Raw genomic sequence first — 25,399 nt, forward strand, 5'->3', positions numbered from 1 at the left:
AGAGAGAGGGAAGCAGGCTCCCCACCGAGCAGAGAGCCCGATGCGGGACTCGATCCCAGGACCCTGAGATCATGACCTGAGCCGAAGGCAGCAGCTCAACCCACTGAGCCACCCAGGCGCCCCCACCCTTTTCTTTCTTGAGAAAAACTGGCAGCATATATTGCTTTTCATTTTTATATGCTTTTAAAAGCTGCTGAGCTCCTCAGTACCCTAGGATACCAGTGTGGTGATCTCTCACTGGTTCGTTAAAGACAGATATTCATAACATCCCTGTGGTTACGTGGAAATAAACATTTGTGCCAGTCTGTGAGGGCTTACAGAAAGAAGCAGCTCCAAATCCAACTAAAGTAGCAAAGGTCTGGCAAGACTCTAAGGCAAATGAGTCAGAAATAAAAGCTATCATTAAAGTTGTAGGGGTCCCTTTAGAATTAAAATTGGGGGGGAGGATTTGGAGTAATATCGAAATGCTAGTTTATTCATGATAGGGCAGACGTGGCTTACTGGCGCTCACGTAAGCAGTTGAGGAACGTCAGATGACAGTGATATTAATAGGAGTCAAATTAAATGGATATTATAACCTCAGAACCATCTTAATCTTCAATAGTAGATTTGTAATATCGTCCATGGACCAAGCAACGGCCCTGCCTTCCTCTGCTTTGATCAGACTACACCTGGAATACTATGTTCAGCTCTGATCACCTCCACCTGAGGTAGAAACTGACACCCTGAATGTGCACAGGAGACAACGGTGAGGGAGGGGATAACACGCCCTGAGAAAAACAGACTCATGAGAAATAGAAGAGGCAGGTTTTGTGTTAAATAGTGCCAAATGCATCAGAGCCCGAATCAATGAGCAGTGGCTTGAATCATGGAGAAGGACGCATTGCGAAATGAAGAAGTTTTAAAGTCAGAGCTGTTCAAGCACAGTAAGTGGGCTGGGAATTAGGGAATTTCTGTCATTAAGGCATTTGGACAAAAGACCTCCTCTGAGAGGATTTTATAGAGATGACTCTAGCATAGATGGCTGAAGTGACCTTTTAGGAACCCCTCCCAACATTCGATTCTACGGCTTTATGAAATCAATAGCCATTTGATTCTCACAGCCTGTGGACACACCCATAAGGCAAGGGCCAGAAAGTTTAAAAAAAAGACGAATAAAATGAGAATCAAAACTTATTCATTTCAAACTCCCAAGCTGAGAGAAATCCATTAGAAATCACTGTCATTTCTAGTTAAATGGCTAGATGAATTATCTTCGAATGAAACAATTAAAAATTTCTCCTTTTTGGGAAATTATTCAGTTATTCATATACATAAAGCTGTTATATAGTCCATTCAAACTTGGCCTCTCATCAACGCAACTACTTTGGATATTCTGTCCAAAACTAGCAAATTCTTAGGTCTGTGATTGTCATATTTCATAAAATCACATTTGAAAATCTACGTTTGACATGATTTGTGTGCATACACATCAATGTGATTATATTTTCCTTTTGTCTTCTGCCCATAAGAAATTACTCTGCAAACTTTATATAAGAAGGCATTAAAATACAGTATGACAGCAAGGCATATTATTCTTAAAGTTCTAAAGATGATACAAATATCCAATTGGGGATAAAACAGAAGTAAATACACAGCTGATGATGTAGACAAAAGGAAAAGAAAAATGAGTAAACACCTTTAACATTTACGAAAACAACATTTACGAACAATGAGACAGCTCTGTCTGGGTTCCTAAATGACCATCAAGGCATTAGCTGTTCTAGCCATGTATTCTCCTGGCCAGAGTGCACTTCCAATGGGCACTCACTGGATGCCAAAAAAGTTAAAGTGACTTTGGATTCTGTAGACTTCCCACTATTTAGGTGTTCATTTAAATGAGTGCAACTCGAAGGAGAGACTAGTAATTAAAATAGGGACAATTACCTAAACACAGAGAAAGACTAACAACACTGAATCTGCTCTGTGTGAAAAACACACAAGAGGTGGCAAATACAGGGAGCAAGAAGATAGAAGTCATTTGGGAGAGTCAGATGGTGCAAGAAAGAAATATAACTATACTGGAAATTCTTCTATAAATATACATTTCATTACTCCAGGAAAATTCCAAAATTTGCCACCTTTATAATATTTAGTTACCATAAAAATGTTAATTTTCCAATGAAACTTTTAAAGATATCATTTCATTAGTATAAGGATTCGTCGTGAGTTGGGCCAATGTACTGATTTTTAAAATAGGGCAGAAAACAAGTCGTTTCTTTTAAGCAAATGAAGTATAGTTTTAAGAATTTATATTTTGATCTCTGTCATGAAATCAATATTGCAAATTTATATTCTGAAAGCAATTTTCTTCAGGTTTTCATTAATGGTTCAAGTTCAAAAGCTGCTTTTTTTAGAGTAAGCTTAGAGTCAGCCTTACAATGGGTTACATATAAGATACTTTCTTTTATTTTGGAAAATATTTTAGCTGTAAACATTAATCAGATTTCCTCTTCTGGATTTTCAAATGTAAACAATAAAAATCAATTTTCTGCTTAATAGAAACAAATAGAATGCAAACCATGTCATTAGTGATGCTTGTACTTTCAAGTCGGAAAACGGATTCAAGGAGAGGGGCTTTAAAGCAACCACTAATACCAGATACATCTTTTAAATGGTACATAAATTAATAGTTGGAAGTTAGGTGAAGAATTAGTAACTCAAGGAAGTGTTATATTTTGAAGATAAGAAATGGAAGATAAAGCTGGTAGTGAAAGTTCCATCACAGTAAAAAGTTACAAATACCTTCTTCAACATCTGAGATATATTCACCATCACTGAGCATTTCAGGGGCGTTGGCTTTACGAACTGCATGATGCAAGTGAACAATGTAAGTGTGTGGAAAATCGCATACTCTTTATACGACAACAAAACACATGAACACTTCTAAACACATTTTTGCAATAAACACATTTCAGGAAACAGATACACAGTCACTTTTAATTATTATGAACACAAATGTGGTTTTCATACCTTCATCGTCAGACATATCAAGAACTTCATTCATGGTTTCCGGAACATTCATTTTGTGCTTCTCTATGATAGTCTAGTAACAAACAAACAAAAAAAGGCAGTCACTTTAAGGAATGAGATTATTCATTTCTTTCTAAATAAGTATTTATTATGGGACTGATGTGCAGAATATCATGAAGCTCTCACATATAAAATGGCATTAAGACTTTTCCCTTAGCATTAAGGTCTCCACCATATATACTGCTGAGAAGATAAGATGAAAGAATTCCAGTGGTAAAGCAAACTGGCTTAAAAGATTTAGGTCCCTAATGAGGCCTTTCAAAGGAAAGACAAGAGAGATACCACCTCTCCTAGTCCATTGTTAATACTTTTTCATGGTCTGTGGAACCTACCACCTCACTCCACTAAAAGTCTTGGCTGAAGAAATAAACAGCGAGAATCGTGTCTTTATTGCTTGTGCCAAGCCAGCCATTAATTTTGTCTTCCCCTTCTATATGTACATTTTAATGCCTAGGATAAATATAAAATATTGAGATTGCATAAATTATATAATTTTTGCAACTATGCCACGCTAAAAATATTAGTCATGCATTTGCAAGATCATTTTCACCTTCACACAATTTTAAAGAACTGTGTATTACAGAGGCTTAGTGAATTTTTTTACTTGCTTTTTGATGACTTTTTACCTATACAGCTTGTATCCATCCCAAGGACACCGACAACTTGTTAACAATATTAATGACTTAATGTTTCAGACTTAAAACAACTCTTTATTCTGAGCATATGAAATACTAATGGTAAAAGGGAACACACGTATTTAAATAAGGCAACTGGAAAAAAAAAGCTCAGTTGTTAAAACTATGGTATATTTGTCATCACTGATGAACCAATACTCACATATTACTATTAATTAATGTCTATATTTTATTCAGATTTCCTTAATTTTTTACCAAATGTCCCTTTTCTGTTCTAGGTTCCCATCTAGGATACCACATTATCTTTCCCTGTCATGTCGGCTCCTATGGTTATGACGTTTCTCAGACTTGCCTTGCTTCTAATGACCTTCACAGTTTGTTTGTTTATAGATTCCAATTATTTACTTGAAAGAGAGAGAATGCACACAAGCGAGGGAAGGGGCAGAGCAGCTGACTCCCCACTCCCGCTGAGCAGAGAGCCTGATGTGGGACTTGAACTCACGACCCTGGGATCATGACCTGAGTCGAAGCCAGATGCTTAACTGACTGAGCCACCCAGGCACCTCACCTTCACCGTTTAGAAGTGACCTGGTCAGGTATTTTGTAGAATGACCCTCAGTTGGGATTCCTCTCATGTTCTTCTCGTGATTAGACTGGGTTACATGTTTTGGAGAGGAAGACCACAGACATAAAGTGTTATTTTCACCACACAGTTGGATCAAGGCTCCATACTTTCAGCAGGATTTACCAGTGTTGATGTTGGCCGTGGACGCCTGGCGGAGGCAGCATTCCTCAGGTTTCTCTGCCGTAAAGCTAGTCTATTTCCCGCCATGTTCCTTTCGATACTGTTTCCTTTGCAGGGAAGCAGTACTCAGCCCACACATAAGCAGTGGGGGAATTACATTCTATACCCCCTTGAGGGTGAAGTATTTTTATAATTTGTTTGAAATTTTTTGCCTGATTTTCCTCTTCTTTGCTACTTATTCAGTTGTCTATTTATATCACTATGGACTCATGGAAATTTGTTTTATACTTTGCACTATACTCCAATTCTTCCTTCCTTCATTCCTTCCTTTTCTTATCTATCTATCTATCTAAATTGTTCCGCCTTTGGCCCCTTTGGTCGGTTGACTCCTGTGTCCCTTTGACACAGCCCCCGTAACTGTGTGTACGCATGCTGGTTTACTTACTTGAGGGGAGAGACACTCCCTTACTTTCTGGCACCATAAGTTGTTCCAGAGTCATCGTGTATATTTCCTTCCCCAGATCTAGACTCAGCTATTTCTTGAAGAAGCCCTGATTCCCTTTATTACAGAGCAGTATTAGAAACCAGTATCTGAGAAAAAGAGAGATGTCCTCTGTTCTTTGCAAACGAGGGAACTGAATATGTTAAACAATGCAATTTAAATGCTGAATTCATCTTTTGAATGTCAGCTTCTAGCTCCTCAGTTTCCTACTCTGCCATGATTGCAATGTCACTAACTCAAGCATCTTTTTCAGAATTGCCTTGTCAAACACTGTACTCACAAGGAGGACGAATCTTTTTAGGGTTTTTGAAAAACCAGTGTCTGCTTATGAACTCCCGGGCTGCTGGGACCCCAGCAAGAGGCCCGCGCAGAGACCCACCTGCTGTGTGGACCGCACTGTAGTCAGGGAGCTCAAGATCACAGACTCCACCCTGAACTCTGTCAGCCTTCATCCATGCCCGGTTACCCGTAACTGCTACTGCACAGCTGACAAGGTGGTGTCTGGGGTGGAAATAAGGTCTCAAATACCACAATGCTGGACTAAGTCTTAGGGATTCCAGTGGACTCGACTCTCACCACTGTGAGCACTTCATTTGGTAAAAGCCTGATGTACTTCATTAGGCAAACTGGATCTTTCCGTTAGCATGAGTCCTACCTTTTCTCTCTCACAGAAAAACTCAGCTGATGACACTGAGGGATACGGCCTGACTCCCATACTCCTTCTGTCTTTCACCTGGAACCAGGCCTTGAAACCCTTCTCAGGCTATAACTTGAACTCCTCTGCCTTTAACTTTATTTTCTCCTCAAGTTTTTGTTTGTTTGTTATTTTGTTTGTTTGTTTTTAAGAATCCCTACATCCCATATGGGGTTTGACCCCATAACCTTGAGGTCAAGAGTCAAACACTCTACCACCAGAGCCAGCCAGGCGCCCCTCTTTAAGCATTTTTGATAGTCAAGAAACATTCTAAACTTTCCCAATGGGTGAGAAAATAATTTATATTCAATAGGCAAGATTTATAGGGATGCCTGGTGGCTCAGTCGGCTAAGTGTGTGCCTTCGGCTCAGGGTCATGCGACCAGGGTCCTGGGATCAAGTCCCACATTGGGCTCCCTGTTCAGCAGAGAGGCTGCTTCTGCCTCTGCCTGTCTTTCCGACTGCTCATTCTCTCTCTCTCTCTCTGACAAATAAACAAATAAATAAAATCTTTAAAAAACATGAGCAAGATTTATATTTTGAATGATTATATAGGTTTTACATATTTACTGCAGTGATTTCAAATCTTTTATGGCATTGTGACAATTCACCACTGTTTAATATCTTGTTCTTCTTCCTCTTTTTTTCCCCACTCTAGAAAAAACTAGATGGAATATCTATAAGATTAAGGTCAATAAATATTATTTGTTTAAACTCTTTTCTCAAGAACTTAATAACAGATTTTAAAATCATGAAGTACTCAAGCGGTATACATAAAAGCAATGTGTAGTAGTTTATCTCTTTACAAACTATACCTTGAAGTTAGAAACATGCCTTGGTTGATAACCATTGCCCTAGCCCATTAAAGCTACTGCTTTCTTTTCTGCAAATTGCATAATTTCTCTCTTGCAATCAACAGGTTATTTTTTTTTGTTTTTTTTTGTTTTTGTTTTTGTTTTGGTGTTTTTTTGGTATTTTGTTTGTTTGTTCGTTTGTTTTTTAGCTTTAAAGCCTGTACATTGCTAAATAACTCAACCAGTAGATTGCTACAGAGTCCCTCAATCCGTTTTTTAAAAAAATACGAAGCACTGTGTATACAAACTGTTTGCAGATGCTAACTATGCCTCCCTTCATGCCAGAAGGTGGTGGATGAGAAAAGGAGGCACAGCAGATAATGCCCAGTGTTCCAGAGTCCAGAGCCAATCTCAGGCATGTGTGTTGAGTCACGGAGTTAGGAGTAACTCCAGTAAGCCTCTGATATGGTGCAATATCTGCTCATGATTCCACGGTTACCAAACCCCACAACAGTTCAAAGGCTCCAGATGGTGCTAATAAGAAATGACTTATCCTAGAGGCTGCAGCTTGTAAAAATGTATCTGACGCAATGAGGCCTCCTGGTAAAGATTTATTTATAATTTTAACAAAACATCCTATTGTTTTTCCTACGAAAATTCCAATAGCTGAAGGGAAGAGCAGGGAGAGTGGTGACAAAAACCCATTCTGATCCTCTCTCTGAGGTCTTATTTTGACACTGTAAAAAACGCACTTACAATAACGACAACAGTGTATCCATTATCATTTGTGAGTTATAACATTTCAAAGAACCATCTTAACTTCCACTTCCTCCCATTGCCACAGGTGCATGTTAAAATATTTCTGCCTCCATTTCATTAAAATGTTTTTATAGCAAAACAAATAAGTGCATACATTTAGCCTTCTATGGAACAAAACACTCCATAGCTACTAATGCAACTTTTAAGAAGGTATTTTTTAGTGTTTAGCATCGCAATATCAAAAATGAGAGTGGCTATGCTGGCTGTCGGCAACGAGGGGACAGCATTTGGACGCACGGTGCTTAGTCTGTGAATGGGAGGAAAGTGGGTTTATCTCCCAAAGGCCCCGGAAAATCAACAGCGTGAGCGCAGGCACTCGGGGTGACGAGGTCCGGCATCTGCTACTTACAGTTGTGGTCATGGTTTCCTCAGTCACTACCTTCAGGGTGTCGACCACTGAGATGTAGCCAAGCCTCCGGGCAATGGCCAGGGCAGTGTTCCCATTCTGGCAAGAGGGAAAGGAGGACAAGGAATTAAGAAGTCATTCCCCGTGTCTTGGTGACTGTGTGTTCCCACACGTTTCATCCATACTAAACAGAGGGTGAGTGTCTCATTGGTCCCACCCACTGTCCTACACAAAACACTACTTCATTAGACGTACCTTGCACAAAACCCATCTAACCTGTTCCCCCTCACACAGAAGACACTTGGCTGCTACCTATGGAAGCCAAGAGGCTTTTTAACATTCTAAGTCATCAAGGAGACAAACAAGTTTTTTTTGTTTGTTTTGTTTTTTTCTATATGTATTTCCTACTAGGTGGCAGGGGATTTGTAGTTTTTTATTTCATTTTATTTTTTTAAATATTTTATTTATTTATTTGAGAGATTGAGAGCGTGCACACAAGCAGGGGGAGTGGGAGAGGGAGAGGCAGTCTCCCCATCGAGCAGGGAGCCTGATGTGGGGCTTGATCCCAGGACCCCAGGATCATGACCTGAGCCAAAGACAGATGCTGAACGACTGAGCCACCCAGGCACCCCAGGATTTGTAGTTTTTAAGTGTGAAACACTAATCACATCTCTCTATACAGCTCACAATATAGCTACTGTCCTTTGGCCTGAATTCTACTGAATATTCCACTTATACCTATTAATGAAAGTAGAACAGCGACATTGGTGCATGAAGAAAAATATAAGAAGATTCTAGCATCCAGGTCCATCTCTTCCCTCTTCCCTTAGCCTCCCTCTTCCCTTCCCTTCACTCTTACCACAGTGAGTTCGTTGGGGGAAGCATTGTTCTGAAGCAAGACATTTATTATATGCGTGTGTCCCTGCTGAGCAGCTTGATGTAACGGCGTATACCCATTCTGCAGAAGGAAGATGGAAGAAATGACTCTTACTTCCTTGGACACAAAATCAATGACTTTGGTGGTGGATACGAAGAAAAAAAGAGTTTACCTTTGTTTTGGCATTAACTTTTGCAGAATGCTGGAGCAGGAAATTAACAATCTTGATGTTTCCATAGTGGCAGCCCACATGTAAAGGTGTATATCCCATCTGTAATTACATTTTTCAGAAAAGAAACCTCATAAGTATATTTTCAGAAACAGCTATCCTAAATAGAAGCAAAAGTATTATTTAACCTGTCTGTTTGAGCTGGCATAGTTTTTTCCCCCTACATATATATACAATGCCCTTGATATTTCTGAGAGCTAGTGTTTGATATAAAAAAATAATACCATGTCACATGTAAGGAGTTATTCAATGTCCCAAAGTGTTCTCTTCTGCATCAGCTCAATTTATTCTTACACAAACTTTTTTTCTTTCTTTCTTTTTTTTTTTTTTTTAAAGATTTTATTTATCTGACAGAGAGAGAGAGATAGTTAGAGAGGGAACACAAGCAGGGGAGTGGGAGAGAGAGAAGCAGGCTCCCTGCCGAGCAGGGAGTCTGACACAGGGCTTGAGCCAAGGACCTCAAGACCTGAGCTGAAGACAGAGGCTTAGCGATTGAGCCACCCAGGCGCTCCTCACAGCAACTTTTCAAGGTAGGAAGGAAACACGGCACAGTCAACAGCCTGGGCAGAGTGATTCAGTGGCTTCTTGTCAAGGGACAGAAAGAATGATCTGTGGACAGATGTGGACTAGGATTTATTGAACATTCTATTCTCTAAAAGCATAAAATGGTGGTAGAAAAAAAACCATGAAGTGGCTAAATGATAATGCCAGGTAATAGATGATTGTCAGAACACATGACGGAGATGGGAAGTCAGAAACACTAAAGCGGAAGAGGCTGGTGGCAGTTCAAGAGGTCGGAGACATGTGAACGTGATCCAATACACATGCTGGAATTAAAAGTCTCCTGCTTACATAGCTAGGGTCTCATAATTTGAAACCAGCTGATTCAGACAAGACAGTAAGACGCTAAGCAAATTAATATCCACTGACCCCTGAGGAACTATAAATTGTACCCATTAAAATATATATCTTCCATATATATAATCATATACATATATATATGTGTGTGTGTATAATTACTTTTTAAAATAAGGATATTCCAGATACTTTTCTAGAGGGCCACATTGTAACAGACAGCACCATGCAATTTCAGCATTGACAATGAATTTCTGTTTATGAGGACCCTAGCAGCACCATACTGACAAAAGGGAGAGGACTGAGTTTTAAAAACATTTTCATTCTCAGTGTGTGGAGGGCAAAGGGGAATCCATGTTTTCAAGGGTCTGTATCTCATATATTATGCACTATTGTATCTTTATGGTGACTCTATCCTATAGACAGAATGTTTGTTCCTCCCCAGATTCCCATTCTGAAACCCCAGTCCCCAGCGTGATGGTATTTGGAGATGAGGTCTTTGGGAGGTAATTAGGCCATAGGCAATTAGATGAAACCCCCCATTAATGGGATTAGTGTCCTTATAGGAAGAGATAGGAGACAGCTTGTCTCTCCTCTCTGCTCTCTGCCACGTGAAGGTACAATAAGAAGGCACAAGGTGGCCATGTGCAAACCAGCATGAGGTCCCTCGCCAGACAAGGAATCTGCTGGCATTTTAATCTAGGAATTCCCAACCTTCAGAACTGAGAAACCAGAGTCTGGTCACTCTGTGGTATGCTTGTCATAGCCACTCAAACCAATTAAGACATGCTCGCAAATAATTTGAAAAGAGTGTGCCCAGACCACAGCTGATGGTGGAAGGTGAAGACGTCTCACCAGGATGTGCTGCCCTAAAGCACTTTACTCTGGTCAGATGCTGTCCCGCAAACCAGTCAGTGCTGCCCGGATGCCCACTGCTACAGCTCGCCATAACCGTGTACGTGAGTCTGACTTATGGTCCCTGAAGCTGCTCCACGCGTGGTGAAGGAGATCCTGGCTTGGTAACCAGAACTGAATGACCAAACTTTGCAGGCTTCTTTCTTGATACTAAGGACTCAGGATATTGCATTAGGAATCAGAATGCTGCTTAGTGGAAGAGGCACGAAAACAGTTTTCTCCAATCGGTTCTCAGTACATCTAGCTTAACTGAAGTAACATTATTCCCAAATTTCATAGTAGAGGATTAATCCCCAGCTAAAAATATAGAGAAAATATTTTTGAAATCTAAATATTAAGAAACTTCTCAGACTTTTAGGGGTGCCTGAGCGGCTCAGGCGGTTAAGCTCCTGCCTTTGGCCCAGGTCATGATCCCAGGGTCTTGGGATCGAGTCCTACAGCGGTATCCCTGCTCAGTGGGGGCCTGCTTCTCCCTCTGCTGCTCCCCCTGCTTGTGTTATCTCTCTTTCTCTGGCAAATAAATAAATAAAATCTTTAAAAAAATGAAAAAGAAATAAAAATTTAAAAAAGAAACTTTTCAGGTTTTTAGTCAGTGTGCCTAACTAAGCAATGATGCAACAGTTTCAAAAGGCTGTTGTGCTAAGTATACTAATTAGGTTTTTTAAAGAAATTGAATCGTGTGAAGAATCTTAATGCACAGTTTCTACTTATCCTCGTAGCTTTCCATCTCATTCCTAGTTAAACCCTAAGTCATTATCATGGACTATGCGACCTGTCCTATCTGGTCCCTTCTCTATACCCCCTATGCATTAACTCTCTGAGCTCATTCCTACTAATCTCTTCCTTGCTTGTTGCACTTGAGGACACTGCTCTTCTTGCTGTTCCACAAGCATTAAAGTATTTTATTAAAAAATACATGTGCATAGCCAAGAAGATTTAGCTGGCATTTAGAGAAATGAAATTGGGGCTCTTCCATTCATTGAGGGCTAGAAAATTCCCACATGAAATGGCACCTTGCACATATATGCTCAAAGAGATGTGACTTGAGAAATTCTTTCCAACTAGCAGCAATCTATTTTGGAAAGACCAACTATTCTTTCTGGAGTGGCTAGGAAATAATCACAGTTCCGGTATCTGAGTAGTCTCTGCCTCCTTTTCCACTGTTGTCTACTTAGACCGTCCTTACGAGTGGGGTTTGTCTTCTCCTTTAGGCAATACTGAAAGGCTGTATTTGTGTAGAAAGAGCTAACAGGTGCAGAGGGAGTAATCAGGCTGGTGTTTCTGCTCTATCTGCCACAAGACCGTATCTTATTGGGTTATAGTTAAGCACATCCCCACACAAATGGTTTGAGAGAGAGGGAGTAGGAAATCCATACTTACTCCCAACCTCCTAAAACCTTTAGTACTTCTCTCACCCGATGCACCCTCCGGTTCATGACCTGGCATCCACATCATACTCTTTCCTGATCGCCTTTCACGCTTCATTAGGCCTGCTTCTACCTCCTTCATCCACTTAAAAATATTGATCCCAGGGGGTTGGGCTTTGATTTCCTCCATGCTGTTTCTCAATGATCACATTTGCATTCCCAGCATCACTTAACACAACCATTCTGACAACTAACAAATCAGGATCTATAGTCCAGACCTCCATTCTATACCCTAGAGCCAAAACTTTAGTCATTTACTGGATTTTTCCACCTAGACAGCCCCTAGATCATCTGGTATACAACACACCCAATACGGAACTCTTGGTCTTCTTTTCCCAGCTAGCTTCTCTCCTTTATTTCCAGTCTCCTTGAATAGTACCTGTGCTCGCCCAGTCACAGGGCTCCCGTCCTTTGATGCCTCTGAATTTCTCACTTCTACTCATGTCTTATTGTTCATACTTCTTTAAGTAGTATTTCTCCAATTTCTCTCTTGTTCACCAATTTCCCATTTGCCGCTAAATGAAAGCCCTCTTTATTCCCCGCCTGGACCTTTGCAGTAGCCTTCAACGGCCCCTCCTCCAAGCTCCTTTGACCGGCTCGGTCTCTGCACTGTCTCCTGGGATCTTTCTAAACTGGATGTCTGACCTTATGATGCTTCTGTTTAAAACCTTTCAAGGCTTTCCAGTGCAAACAGAATGAAAAGCTGAACTGGCTCAGCCTGGCACATTAAGGCCCTCTGAAATCTTAATTTTCTAGCATGCTCCTTGCCATTTTCTCTTGTTTCTGCGAGACTGAACCAGTTATACCTCCCTTCTACACTCCCCACCTTTGTAAAATAATTCAGTTCATGCCAATATTTCTTAAAATTATTTATTTATATATGGGGTCAAAGTCAGATTTTGTACCAATTCACTGTGTGACCTTGTACAAGTAACTACTTTCTGTGCCTCCATTTCCTGATCAGTAAAATGGGGATACCAACTTCACCCACCTTCTAGGGTTGTTGTAAGAATTAAACCAATTAATAAAGGTAAAGCATTCAATACCTGACACAGAGAAGATGGGTAATATACTTTGCTATTATTACATTATTTTATTATTTTTATTGTCACATATCTTCCTTTCTAGACTGTAAGTACTATGAGGCAAAGGAATAAATCACCCTGTTAAGAATTTGGCAACTAGCGGGAGCTCTAAAAATGAATGTGAAATGAGTATCAAATTTTTAAAATTATTTTACACACGTGTAAAGAAATACAACTTAACTATTAATTTGTAATTGGTACCCCTGAGAATCAATGTATTTTGGGTGTCTAAATTAACCTTTTAAAAAACAAAAGAAGTAGCTTTATTTCGGTGGAACCACACTGAATATTAAACCCTGTGGCCAGCAGGACAATTTAGTCTGATCTGATTCAGCAAAACTCAAATACAGAATCGGAGGTGTAGAAGGTCAGCAAGCCAGTGGGAAGGCTGGGAAAGCTGTTAGCAGGATTTTCTGGTCTTTTCCCCAAAACAGAGAAGAGCTCTCAATGTTCTCATGATTGTTATGCTTCAATTTAAGCCAATGAATTGGACAGTACCACATATTACACCTGTAGGCTACTCAGAGATCATCTTCACCAGTAAGAATCTGCAAGTTCATAGAACATAATAAATTCCTTATTTACAAGATTAGAAAACAAGCCCCCAAAACCCATCTCTTGCCCTTCTGCTCTTCTCAACAAGGGGACAATCACAGCCTCAGTTTTTTGGGTGCTATGATCTTTGCTGAGACGAGAAAGAAAGAGAAAAGAATTTGTTAAGAGGCCGGTACCTTGCAAAGTGCATCACTTGTCAAGGGCAGGAAAGGGAACACGCTTCATAAATACTACACCAAGGACTAAAACGATTACTGAACCTGACCTGAGGTGGGCTGAGTTAGGAGGAAATGCTGGTAGAGGCCCAAGACTCTTAAGCCCAGGGGACCTGGGTGCAAGAAGGCTCACAGTGCCGTGTCCTGCCTCCCAACATGCCCTGGAGGACCGCTGCCACACTTCCTGACTGAATGACAGGGTATGCCTTGGATGTGCAGGGACAGAGGCATACCAAGAAACTTAACCCTGTTTAGGACTCCTAGAACTTTTAATCTATAAAGGGAAAGATAACAAAAAAAAGTGTTTAAGTCTGTGTTTGTGTGTGTAAATGAAACAATACAAGGTGAATATATTTACCTTTAATAAAATAAGGAATAAGAAGATAAATCTAAATTCAGTCTGATTTTTTTTTTTTGGAGAGAGAGAGCATGAGCGAGAGACAGAGAGAGAATCTTAAGGAGGCTCTAGCACAAAGCCTGACACAGGGCTCAATCCCACAACCCTGAGACCATGATCTGAGCCAAAATCAAGAGTCAGAGGCTCAACCAACTTAGCCTCCCAGGTGCCCGTAGTCTGATTCTTTTTTCAGAATTAAAACTGCTTTTATTTTCAAAATGGAAAGTAACAAGAAAATACTCAGCTGCTACGGGGGCCTTTATCGCTAAATACTCAGCTACCTAGGGAAGCAGTCAAGGCTAAGGACAATGAGATTTTTTTTTTTTTTAAATGGGGAGGAAATAGAGTGAAGGTACTGCTGAGCATTCTGGCTACAGAGTGAGGCCATGGAGACTGCAAGGGCACAGAAATTCCAGAAAGAGAATTACCTACCCCACTTTCCCTGTTCTACCTAGGGTTGTCCTGGCCAGGGACGATGACACTTGCTTTACCATTTTAACACAGAGTTTAAAGCACAGAAAGGATCGTGCCTGGTCAGATCTCCTTCAGGCAGCTCCTCAACAGGGACACAGTATGGGTGGTGGAACCACAGCCCTGGAGAGCCGAACAATGAATGTCCCAGGGGTGTAGTCTAGTTGGGCTGCTCCCTCTGTGTTTATCCGGTAAGTCCAGTCTGACTTTGAAGTCTGAATACCTTCTTACTTGGCGAATTCCTAGTGATACTTCTATATTTGTTAATATCTTCAGTATCAATAACCTCAGAATCGATCCATAGGATACCCAAGATGTTGCATGCACAGTATTTAATAAGCATTTGTTTTTGTGTCAAAAATATGACACACAGAAGGAAACGGGAGTTCTATTTTCGAGTAGATAAAACAAGTTTGCTATGAAGTACCAAAAGAAAATGCTCAGAGAAAAGAGATATGAAGTCTATCTCATAAGATGAAGACACAAAACATCCATTTTTCTTATCTGAGTTTGAAATTGTGGCATTATAGGATATTAACCAGTATTTTTTTTTCTTTTTGAAGAGAGCTATTTGTCTGAGAGAGAGATGCTCACAACCACACATGCCATAAGGAATTTAGCAAGTGAATAATAATTGAATAAAACTTACTTTATCCTTTTTTTACGGACTATATCCGAAGAAAGTCAAAGGTCACAAATCACTGATAAATTTTTCTGTATGCATTAAGTCAGTTACAAAAGCCAAGAAAGGAACAAGATTTTACACTCTGCCCTTAAAGGAGAGATCTGTTGTAACAACATCAACAGTACTAACACGAATAGGCATCTACAGGCAGCTAGGATAAAGAGCCTACGCCACCAAAGACAAAAGCATCTGGGACACTGTCACCAGAGACTTCAGTGTCCCTTGCACAGATGCATGTTTGAAATATGATGTATAAGAGATAGGATGGAAAATCTGTCTTCCCCCCACCCGCCCCTATCAAATTTTCTGTTTCTATATAGGAGTCACTAAGTGACACTTTATAGGAACACATTCTTTTTGTATACCTTTGTCTGGGCATCCACGTTTGCCCCTTGGTTTACAAGGACTTCGGCCACATTCACTCTATCTTCTTGAGCAGCCAAGTGCAGCGGGGTCAGGCCATTCTGCGAAAGAGTCAAAGTACAGTCATCTTAGAGAGCGGAGTGTGGCACACACAGGCATGTTTGAGCAACAATTTAGGAGTTCTAGGAGAGGATATCTAGAATTTGCATGCTAAAAAATTCTGCAGGATAAGCTTACCTATTAGCACTGGGCCAACACTGTAACCTGCAGGCTTCATGAAAAATTTCACACACCCTCAGCCGTGGAGGGGTGGCCGGAACCTTGTGTACTCATCACAAACTCAGCACTTATCAAGGTTTTCCTACATTTGCTTCATCCAGCCCTACTTCCTGTTCCTACTTCCTACTTCCTGTTCATTCTTTTCTTTGTGCAAGCATTTGGAGGCAAATCCCAGACATTATATCATTTTCTTACTACATACTTCAGTGTTCATTTTTTAAAACTAGAGTCTTTTTAAAAAAAAAAAATGACATAAAATGATATAATGTCTGGGATTTGCCTTAAGATACTTCCACAAAGGAAAAAAAAATTTAAATGAACAAATGAAAAGCAGAATCAGGCCTGTAAATACAGAAAACCGACTGCTGATCGCCAGAAGGAAGGGGGATGGAGAGATGGACGACATGGGTGAAGGCGAGGGAGAGGTACAGGCTTCCAGTTATGGAGTGAGTAAGTCATGGGGACAGAGCGATGATACTGTCCAAGTGATGTGTCGGGACAGAGATGGACAGGTTCACTACACTTGTAGTGAACACAGCACAGTGGATAAAGGTGTCAAATCACTAAGTTGCACACCTGAAACCAAAGTAAGACTGTATGTCAACTAGACTTAAAAAATAAGTAAGTAAATATGTATTTACCAACCCCCTCACTGGAGACTTTTTTTTGCAAAATTATGCAGGAATTTCAAGACATTATCACTGGTGCTGGCATTAACCGAAATCATTAAAAGAAAAATTAGTTATAAATTAAATATGACAAAAATATGTTAACATTATTAGTTTTAAATTAAATAGGATAAATGAATATGTGATGATAGCACTTTCTCCATCAAATATTAATACCCAAAGCTTATAAATACATTCTGTATGTTGCTTCTGGGTAGGAAATGCAAAAATGAATGCTATCTCCTGAGAATTTCCAGGTCATTTAGATGGCATATGTGTTTACTGAGACTGAATATTTGAAACCGAGTCTACCATAGAATAAACAGACTACCTGGCTGTTCCAATGGCCAAGGAAATAATCACCAAGACTATACTCTGTTTTAAAAATCCTCTGTTGCTGTTAAAGTGTCTTTTCATGAATAATACTTAAGAGAAAGAAACTTGGTGTTAGTGCTTCCAGATTGATTTCCTTCCCCTAATATGAGCACAGAAGTGAATCTCTGCGTCCTGGAGGCCTCTGTCTCCTCCTGCAGCAACCATGCAGCGAGAGCCTCAGCTGTCCTATCTGTCAGAGGACAGGAGTGTATCAGATGCAGCAGCAGCAAGGGCAGAGAGCCCTCGAGATGCTGAACATTATTTAGTCAGGGACTGCCCTTCCATATGACTGATCCCAGACCTCAGGAAGTCACTTGCTCTTGAGTTCTTAATAATGTTTACAGGATTAGGGAGGAAGCCCACTCAAACTGAAAAAAAAAAAAAAAGAGAAAATATGGAAAGGAGGGCTGATACATTCGACTGAAATCCAAGAAAAATAAGCTGGGGCCAAAACCGGTATCACGCAAACACTGACATAATCTGAAAGTCATGTCCCCTATTCTACTTCATTGATTTATTAAGTTTTTATTTTACTTCCAGTTAGCTAACACACAGTGTTCTATAGTTTCAGGTGCACAAGATACTGATTCAACATTTCCATGCATCAGGTGGTTCTCGTCATGACAAGGCTGCTCCTCAATCCCCACCCCTAGTTCCCCCCATCCCCCACCCCATTCATGTTCTATTTTAGAGGCAACAAATATTTTTAGCCATAATACTTTGTCAAAGTGTCATGGTCACCTATTCTAAGTTAAAGACTTTCCAAAACTTCTGAAGATTCTTTACTGAGTGGTTCTCAGCAAAGTTTGGGGATGTCTTCTGGCATGTGCCCTACTTTCTCGCGTCCCCCGGTCTGTGTTCACGCCGCCCCATGAGGCCCCCACTCTATCTGTGGCACGGAGGCACTCACAGCTCTCTGGGCTTCTCTCTCCTTCCTCGCCTCTCAAAGGGCTCATTGTTCCATTTATGTGCATGCCTTCTATGTGCTCACCTCTATTAAGAGCATCATAACCCTGCATTGAAATTGTTTTCTTGTCTGTCTTCCTCACACTACTATGAGCCTGTTGAGGCAAAGCTGTACCTTTAATCTTCATGTAACCACTGCTACCATCCAGCCCACACTAGGATCTACTAAATAATTAAATCAGAAGAAAGAGCAATCACCTTTAGGTAAAATAGGATAAATAAAAACTTTTGTTTATCTTCATGATTTCCATTGAGAACATTTTTTAAAAATAGTGTGATGGTTAAAACAATCCCATTTGACTTCTGAGCCACCTGCTAACCTTTTATAAGGTTTCAACCATTGCTCATTTTAAAAAATGGCATTTACTTGGAACAAGAGACCACCACCAACTCAGAATATCAACAGGCCTGTTCAATATTCCATTAGCGGGACAAAGGAATGGAGCTACTTGTGGTCTGCAAAATCCAAGCCGGAAGGTAGGAAGGAACATCAAAAGCAAAAGCAAATCAAATCATATGCTAACACTTGGGCAGTAATTGGGTTCATTGGCCTATTTTCCTTAAAGTGACCAGGAATCGCTGGGGACCAATAATAAGAAAGGAACAAAGTGAAAACAATGAAGTGTTTGGTTCAACATCAATTTTCACAAAAGCTACATCTTTCTTTTAATATTTATTTTTTAGCAAGGGCATGGAGTCTAGTGTTGAGTGGGAGTTGGGATGGGCAGGTGTTTAAAACTCAGGCAGTTCAGGACAAATTGACAGAGAATTTTCTGAGCTCCTTGTTGCATAATGAAGTTCTCCTTGTGTTCTGTTTTCACCTCCAGGCTTATTTAATACTTTCTAGAGAACACGGCAACGGAGAAAGGAAGCAAAGATTTACAAATGCCTTCCCATTAGATCATTTCTAGGTGCTGTGACGTTCTTGCACGTTCCTCGAACACAGTGCGCTATTGGGAAGCCACCTGATCCACTTTTTAAAACTTCCCTGGAAGGATTTCTGCGGATGTCATGTTTTTTCAGGAAGGTGGCTAACAAGGTGCAGGTTGCCTTGGTTACCCACGTCACGTGGGCTTTAGAATTCCCTCGCTGATGTCCAGTCTCCCAAAGCAAACGCTAAGAAATGCTGAAGTATTTCCAGTCTAAAAATTTCTGTGATTCTAAGGCTGGATATATGCTGCAACTAGCTGACTGGAGTATTTTATTTATTTATTTATTTATTTATTTAGACTGGAGGATTTTAAGGGGAAAAAAATTCACACTGAACTTTGGTATCAAATCTAAACATTTACCTATGAACCAATTCTTAAGGCCTACATTGTCTCTGAGAGAATTAGTGAGCTATAGTATTCTGGGCTCTTAAAATAAACTCAGTGGATGACAGAATGTACTTCAATTGGAGAAGACCAGGTCTTCTACCTCATTAAAACAAGTTAAATTTTGTAGGAGATTATTGTAAGCCTGGTCTCTATGTTAGTATTCCAACACTCAAAACTCAAAAGCTCCAAAAAAAAAAAAAAAATAAAATAAAATAAAAAAATAAAAAATCCTGCTAATGACTATTTGAAATTGTCCTGTGATTCTTATTAGTGCAGAGACATGCTCTCCTAAAAGGAATACTTAAAAAGAAAGCTATGAAAAAATCAAATTGTCACACCGGAGAAATATGAAAAAATGTGTTTGCTCTGCAACGATCACAAAGGATTTTCAAGACACTGAAACTGAAAAAAAGGTTTCCCTGTTCTCTCATGTATGTCTTTTCAGCTACAGGATGTGTTAATTTACAACCTTGGGAACTCAGATTCATGCAGAATAAGCTTTTCCCCAAACTGTGAGAAGTCCAAAATTAAGAGACCTATTCTTTTTCTGCCTAAGGAGAAAGTGCTGAATGTTATCCCAGTTAATCTTTATGACATCTCTGTGAGGTAAATATTTTTTTTTTTTTTTAAAGATTTTTTATTTATTTATTTGAGAGAGAGACAGTGAGACAGAGCATGAGCGAGGAGAAGGTCAGAGAGCAAAGCAGACTCCCCATGGAGCTGGGAGCCTGATGTGGGACTCGATCCCGGGACTCCAGGATCACGCCCTGAGCCAAAGGCAGTCGTCCAACCAACTGCGCCACCCAGGCGTCCCTCTGTGAGGTAAATATTTTGTCTTCATTTACAAGAGGACAAAACTGGAGCTCAGCGAGGTCATATAACTGGTCCAATCAAGTAAGAGTGAGGCTTAGGATTCACACCCAGGAGATTTAAAGCCTTTGTGATTCCAAAACACAGGCCACATACTGGGGGAAAAAATAAGTTACTTTTTATTTGTCATCATAAAACTCTTGCTATCTTGAAACTCTACTCCAATATCTAAGCTATGGTTGTGTCATCACCACTGGTAGAGAAGAAGCTAGGGAGTCTGGATTATCAAGAATTTGGAGGCACTCTTGCAGGCTTTCCTGATATCTGAAGGGAAGACTAAGAAACATCTGTTCTGTATTTTGAGCAGATCTCAGACTTAGGTATTGATAAACAGTTCAGCAAACTCTGTATATGCAATGAGAGGTTGTAGCTTCATTAACATGTCTCTGGCCAATTGTGGGCTGGACTTTTGTTTTGCTTCACAAAATTCTTCACAAAGATTCAGAATGTCAACTATGAAGGCAGGGGAGTTTGAAAAATTTGGGGAACAGAGGCTTTATGCATTCCTTGAAATTGCCAATTCACATATAAAGACTGACAACCTTTCTAATCTGTGAATAAAATAGCTAGTCTTAATTTCTGTTCATGAACTCTCTGAAGGAAGCACTATTTCCAATATCTGTAATCTCTGACTTAAAACCAGGACAGGCAAGGAGCAGGTGCCCCCAAAATGTTTGCAGACTAAGTCAACAAATGCAATTTACAACTTACTATTTGCTAGGTTCTGGTATGGTAACAATGTTGCTCTTTGAATTAACATTCTTACAAAATTTCATAGAATTCAGAAAAACTTTGTGGACTTCATTTTTAGGGCTCTATGTTATTCAATCCCAAGACTTTCCAATTATTGATTTACCATTCTCTTACTGTTTAACCATATTTTCTTAAAGTTTTTGCTATAATAAATATTTTGGCAAACATCTTCGCGCAATATTATTCTTTAAAGATCAATTTGACCTGGATTCTTCATGCTTCTTAGTGACCCTTCCGACAGGTAAGGTTCTACTGTATAGGCTTTGTAGAGAAAAAGGAAGGTTACCTTATTGCTCAGGTTCACGTTAGCATTTCTGCCGAGGAGCAGGGACACCATGTCCACGTGTCCTTCCTGAGCTGCAAGATGGACGGAAGCAATTCCTTGCCGGGTAACCGCATTTGCATCAGCACCATATTCCAGCAGAGTCGTCGCTATGTCCATCTGGTTCTTTTTGGCAGCGATGTGCAGCGGCGTATAACCATTCTGTCAACACAAATCACTTGGTCACATGCCCAGGAAAAAGATAAAAATGCGTACAGTGCACTCTCAAATAGCATGCTTCCCTTTCTAGTGATTTTCTTCGATGGTTTAAAAATTTGGAATCCCGTAAGCAACCTGATAAATCGAGCTGTGCCATTAAAGTATTGCCCTCATCCCCCACATTCCTGAATCTGGAAATTATACTGCGGACAGTTTAATGCAAGCAAAACAGAGTGCCACTGGTTTTACAAAAGGAATGTAGAGTTCTTTCCTACCATGTTGGTAAGTGCTCAATAATTACTTGCTTTATTTAATTTGATAATGAGAAGAAACCCAAGTAGGAAACAACAAACAGCATGGGCATGTTCAGAGCTGTTATCCTGTCTTTAAAATATCCATAATGGTTATTTGTTGCTAACAAGCTGAAAACCTAATGTTCATGGTAGTCCAGATGCTATTATCTACTCTCATAACCCTTTTGTTTTATTATTATTTCTTTTTTTTTAAAAGATTTTATTTATTTATTTGACAGAGATCACAAGTAGGCAGAGAGGCAGGCAGAGAGAGAGAGGAGGAAGCAGGCTCCCCGCTGAGCAGAGAGCCCGACGCGGGACTCGATCCCAGGACCCTGAGATCATGACCTGAGCCGAAGGCAGCGGCTTAACCCACTGAGCCATATTATTATTTCTTTTTGAGCAGGCTCCCAATGCAGGGCTCAAACTCATGACCCTGAGCTGACCCTGAGATCAAGACCTGAGCTGAGATCAAGAGTCGGATGCTTAATCGACTGCACCACCCAGGCACCCTCCTCTCATAGCCCCTTTGATTGCCTCCTTTACGAAACCCTAGTTTCTATGTTATGCTTCGGCTGAACTGGTTTCCCAAATAAGATACGGCTCATGTTTCTGTTTTTTGCCTCCCTCTATCAAGAATGTTTATCCCCCACCAAGTCCTCAGGGCCAGCATTTTCCAGCCGAAGCTTCAGCTAAGGGTCACATTCTCATGAAGTGTTTCACCTCCTCCTTCCCCTTCTACACCCACTGAGCCTGACCGACTCTAATCAAAGTCTTGGAGATATTTAGTGGCGCTCTTTCTTTTCCACACTTGTTTCCTCTTACTAAAACACAAATTTGTTGAGGGCAGGTATTGTGTCATATCTCTTTGTATCTCTATTAATGCCTCATGGTGACTGGTGAATCCTTAGAATGTGAGTCAGACTTACTAGAACATTCAGAACATTCTGGGATCCTCATCTTGGCTGACTCTTGGTGCTTAAGGTAGTGGTGACCTAAATTTCTTCGGTAAACTGTTAATTAGCTGTGTTTCAGGGTCCTTCAGAGTCCTTTGCTCTGAGAAAGAAAGGTCCCCTGTGCTAGGGAGGGGACCCTGTCCTGCCTTACAGTCATTTAAGAGAAACGCAAGATTGAATTTTGACTTGGGCATGACTATATATAATATAAAATATTATAAAATATGCCAATGAAAAGTTAGAATGACTTTTTTTTATAGAAAAGAAGGCTTAGAGAAAAAAAGATAGAATTTGTGGATTTATACTTGGGAAAATGATCCAAATCTAGACAACTATCAGTCGCATTCTTTCCAAGCAATACAGATGGGTCAGAATCAACACAGAGGACACTGGGGGCTGCTGAACCACTCACAGGCTAGCCGACTGCAATCAACCCTCATATTTTACGTCACTAACATGTCCTAGGAGGACAGTGTTTCTTACTTGACCGGACGCTCTTCTTCTAATCAATTGTAGAGGATTTAAGCTGTTGGATATCAAACCATGGGAGTGGAAATGCCACTTCCAGACTCTTCTGAAACCACCCTCTGCCAAATGGGATGGGCCAGGGTAGAAGATTTTATATCCCTATTTTTAGTTTGGACTTAGTGCCATCTGGAAACCCCAGCTGACCTGGGAAGCATTTGTCCCTCTGCACAGACACACCCTAAAGAAATTGCCTTCAGAGCCAAATGAAGAGCTTTGGACTGAGCCCAACTCTACAGCGAGTGACAGGAGGGGGAGGTCTGTTTCCCTCCCATCCCCACCCCTACATAGAAGACAAAATTCACAAAACAGTGCTAAAATAGGACATCTGATTAGTCAATATGTCTAACAGTGGCTAAACAGAGTGGTGACAGCAAGATAGTCTGAGTTTAGCTTCTTACTGAGCACCTTATTTCTATTTGCTTTTGCATGGACATAACCTTCACATTAGCCACTTTTCAAAAACTGAAGGCAGGTCAGTGTCCTCTGAGAGGTGATAATCATCTTGATTACTTTTAATTCCACCCCATAATCCTAGGTCCTAAAGAACACTAATCAAGGGAAGCTCTGGCATTTCTGTAATGCATTCTGATTTCAGACAAGCTATTCATTACTACTGAGGTTTTATTCTGAGCTCCATACCTGAGCTACAAAGTAAAGTATAAAGCAAGGGGGAAACAACGGATGGTATTATTTTAGAAGGGGAAGTTCATCTCAGAAAGACTTAAAATGTGTTTCAAATAATAAACAAATAGTTCACCTTGAGACCTACAGGAAATTTTCTAAATTTCCTAAGTGCTTTCTAATTTCTGGAAAGCCAAATGATTCTTACCTGTCACGCTAAAGGGGACAGGTACGTTTATCAGAAAAGAAATAAAATAGAGATCCAACTACAGAATCATCTTAGATATTTTTTCCTCTGGATATAGAAGATAAAATGCTTGCCAAGTGTGCTTTTGCATTTTAAGATGAAAACAAAAGGAAATGTAATTTTATTTTACCCAAAGTAATATGTTTATATGATGCTTCATATTTTTTCTAAGAATTTTCGCCATCTCTACAGTTCCACATCAATAGATACATTACACATTTTACGGAAGAGAAATATGACAAATAACAAGCTATGGCTCACTATCCCTTCCACAGGTGCCCAGGTTATGCCTGAATTCATGCCAATCCTCCTTCTAGCACAGGGTCCTGCCTCAGGAAATAGATCCAGGTAAAATGGATTACACAAGCTGATCTCCTTTCCAGCACCTTTCTACCTCTCCCATTACAAGATCACACTGTGTTTCTAAACTCGTGTGTATAAGAAAATATGTTGGCAACTCTACAAAAGAGAAGAAAAGGCAAGAAAACCTCATATACCCTAAGGACCAAGCACATGAATGGAGGAAGAGTTCACATTGCAGTCACTACTGTCAGACCCTCAGCTCAAATCAGGCCTTACTGAGACTTTGTTCCTCCTTCTGCACCTCTACCAGATTCAGAAATGCTAAAGCTTCCCTGGGGTATGGGAGGCTATTTGCTGACCCTGTATCATTCTCCCTCCTTCCTTAATAAAGTGCCTTGGCACCATGCCAAACTGAAAAACTACATTTCCCAGCTTCCCTTGCAGGAAGAGGCGGCCAATGGGAGGTAAGAAGAAAGGGCTGGCTGGAGCTTCTGAGAATGCCCTGGAGTCCAACTGTCTTTCTAGTTTATAGCTTAAAAGAGGGCCTGGCAATCTAGGCAACAACAATCTCTCAAAGGAAAGTCGAAAAAAAAAGAAAAAGAAAAAATCACCTGGAACTTTCCTTAAGACTCTGGAAACACTGAACCAACATCAACAACTGCCCATCTCCACACTGCTGAGAAAAATAGAGCCACATCCATTTAAACCAGTATCTTCCAGTCGATGAAGCCAATCCCTACCTGATAGAACAGGCTTTGCTCAGGCTCAACGCCCAGAAGAAGCAAGCTCCTGACAACGATCACTGCGGAGGAAAGTGGGTGGACACAGGGCAGAGCTCCGCCTAAGGCTAAAGGGCTGTTAGAGCTCTTTGCCGCTCTCTGTTAAAGATGATCTGCAGACATGCAAACATGGAGGCTTGTTTGGCAAATACAAAGCAGGAGCCCAACGGCAAATATACCAACTACTGACCTATTTCAGAGTTATTCGTGGACTGAAAGACAGAATGGATGCATGGAAGGGTGGACTACACACATTTTGCTTCATGTACTACTTTATGAAT

At 40.4% G+C, this 25,399-nt stretch overlaps 1 protein-coding gene across 26 annotated transcripts in view; it reads right to left on the minus strand.

Annotated features, from left to right (window-relative positions):
• ANK3 (ankyrin 3) overlaps positions 1 to 25,399 on the minus strand; it is a 667,998-nt gene that overhangs the window by 119,747 nt on the left and 522,852 nt on the right. For 18 of the 26 annotated variants that reach the window (XM_044239577.1, XM_044239576.1, XM_044239560.1 and 15 more), the window contains 7 exons: positions 21,197 to 21,394; positions 15,683 to 15,781; positions 8,656 to 8,754; positions 8,466 to 8,564; positions 7,610 to 7,705; positions 3,013 to 3,085; positions 2,785 to 2,847 (listed from right to left, as the gene is read on the minus strand). In XM_044239577.1, the coding sequence (XP_044095512.1) occupies positions 2,785 to 2,847; positions 3,013 to 3,085; positions 7,610 to 7,705; positions 8,466 to 8,564; positions 8,656 to 8,754; positions 15,683 to 15,781; positions 21,197 to 21,394 (727 nt within the window). The remainder of the gene's footprint in view (positions 1 to 2,784; positions 2,848 to 3,012; positions 3,086 to 7,609; positions 7,706 to 8,465; positions 8,565 to 8,655; positions 8,755 to 15,682; positions 15,782 to 21,196; positions 21,395 to 25,399) is intronic. The other 8 variants (XM_044239575.1, XM_044239573.1, XM_044239574.1 and 5 more) reach the window with 1 other exon arrangement.

The sequence above is a fragment of the Neovison vison genome, chromosome 2, assembly GCF_020171115.1.
Source record: "Neovison vison isolate M4711 chromosome 2, ASM_NN_V1, whole genome shotgun sequence".
Classification (NCBI taxonomy): Eukaryota; Metazoa; Chordata; class Mammalia; order Carnivora; family Mustelidae; genus Neogale; species Neogale vison.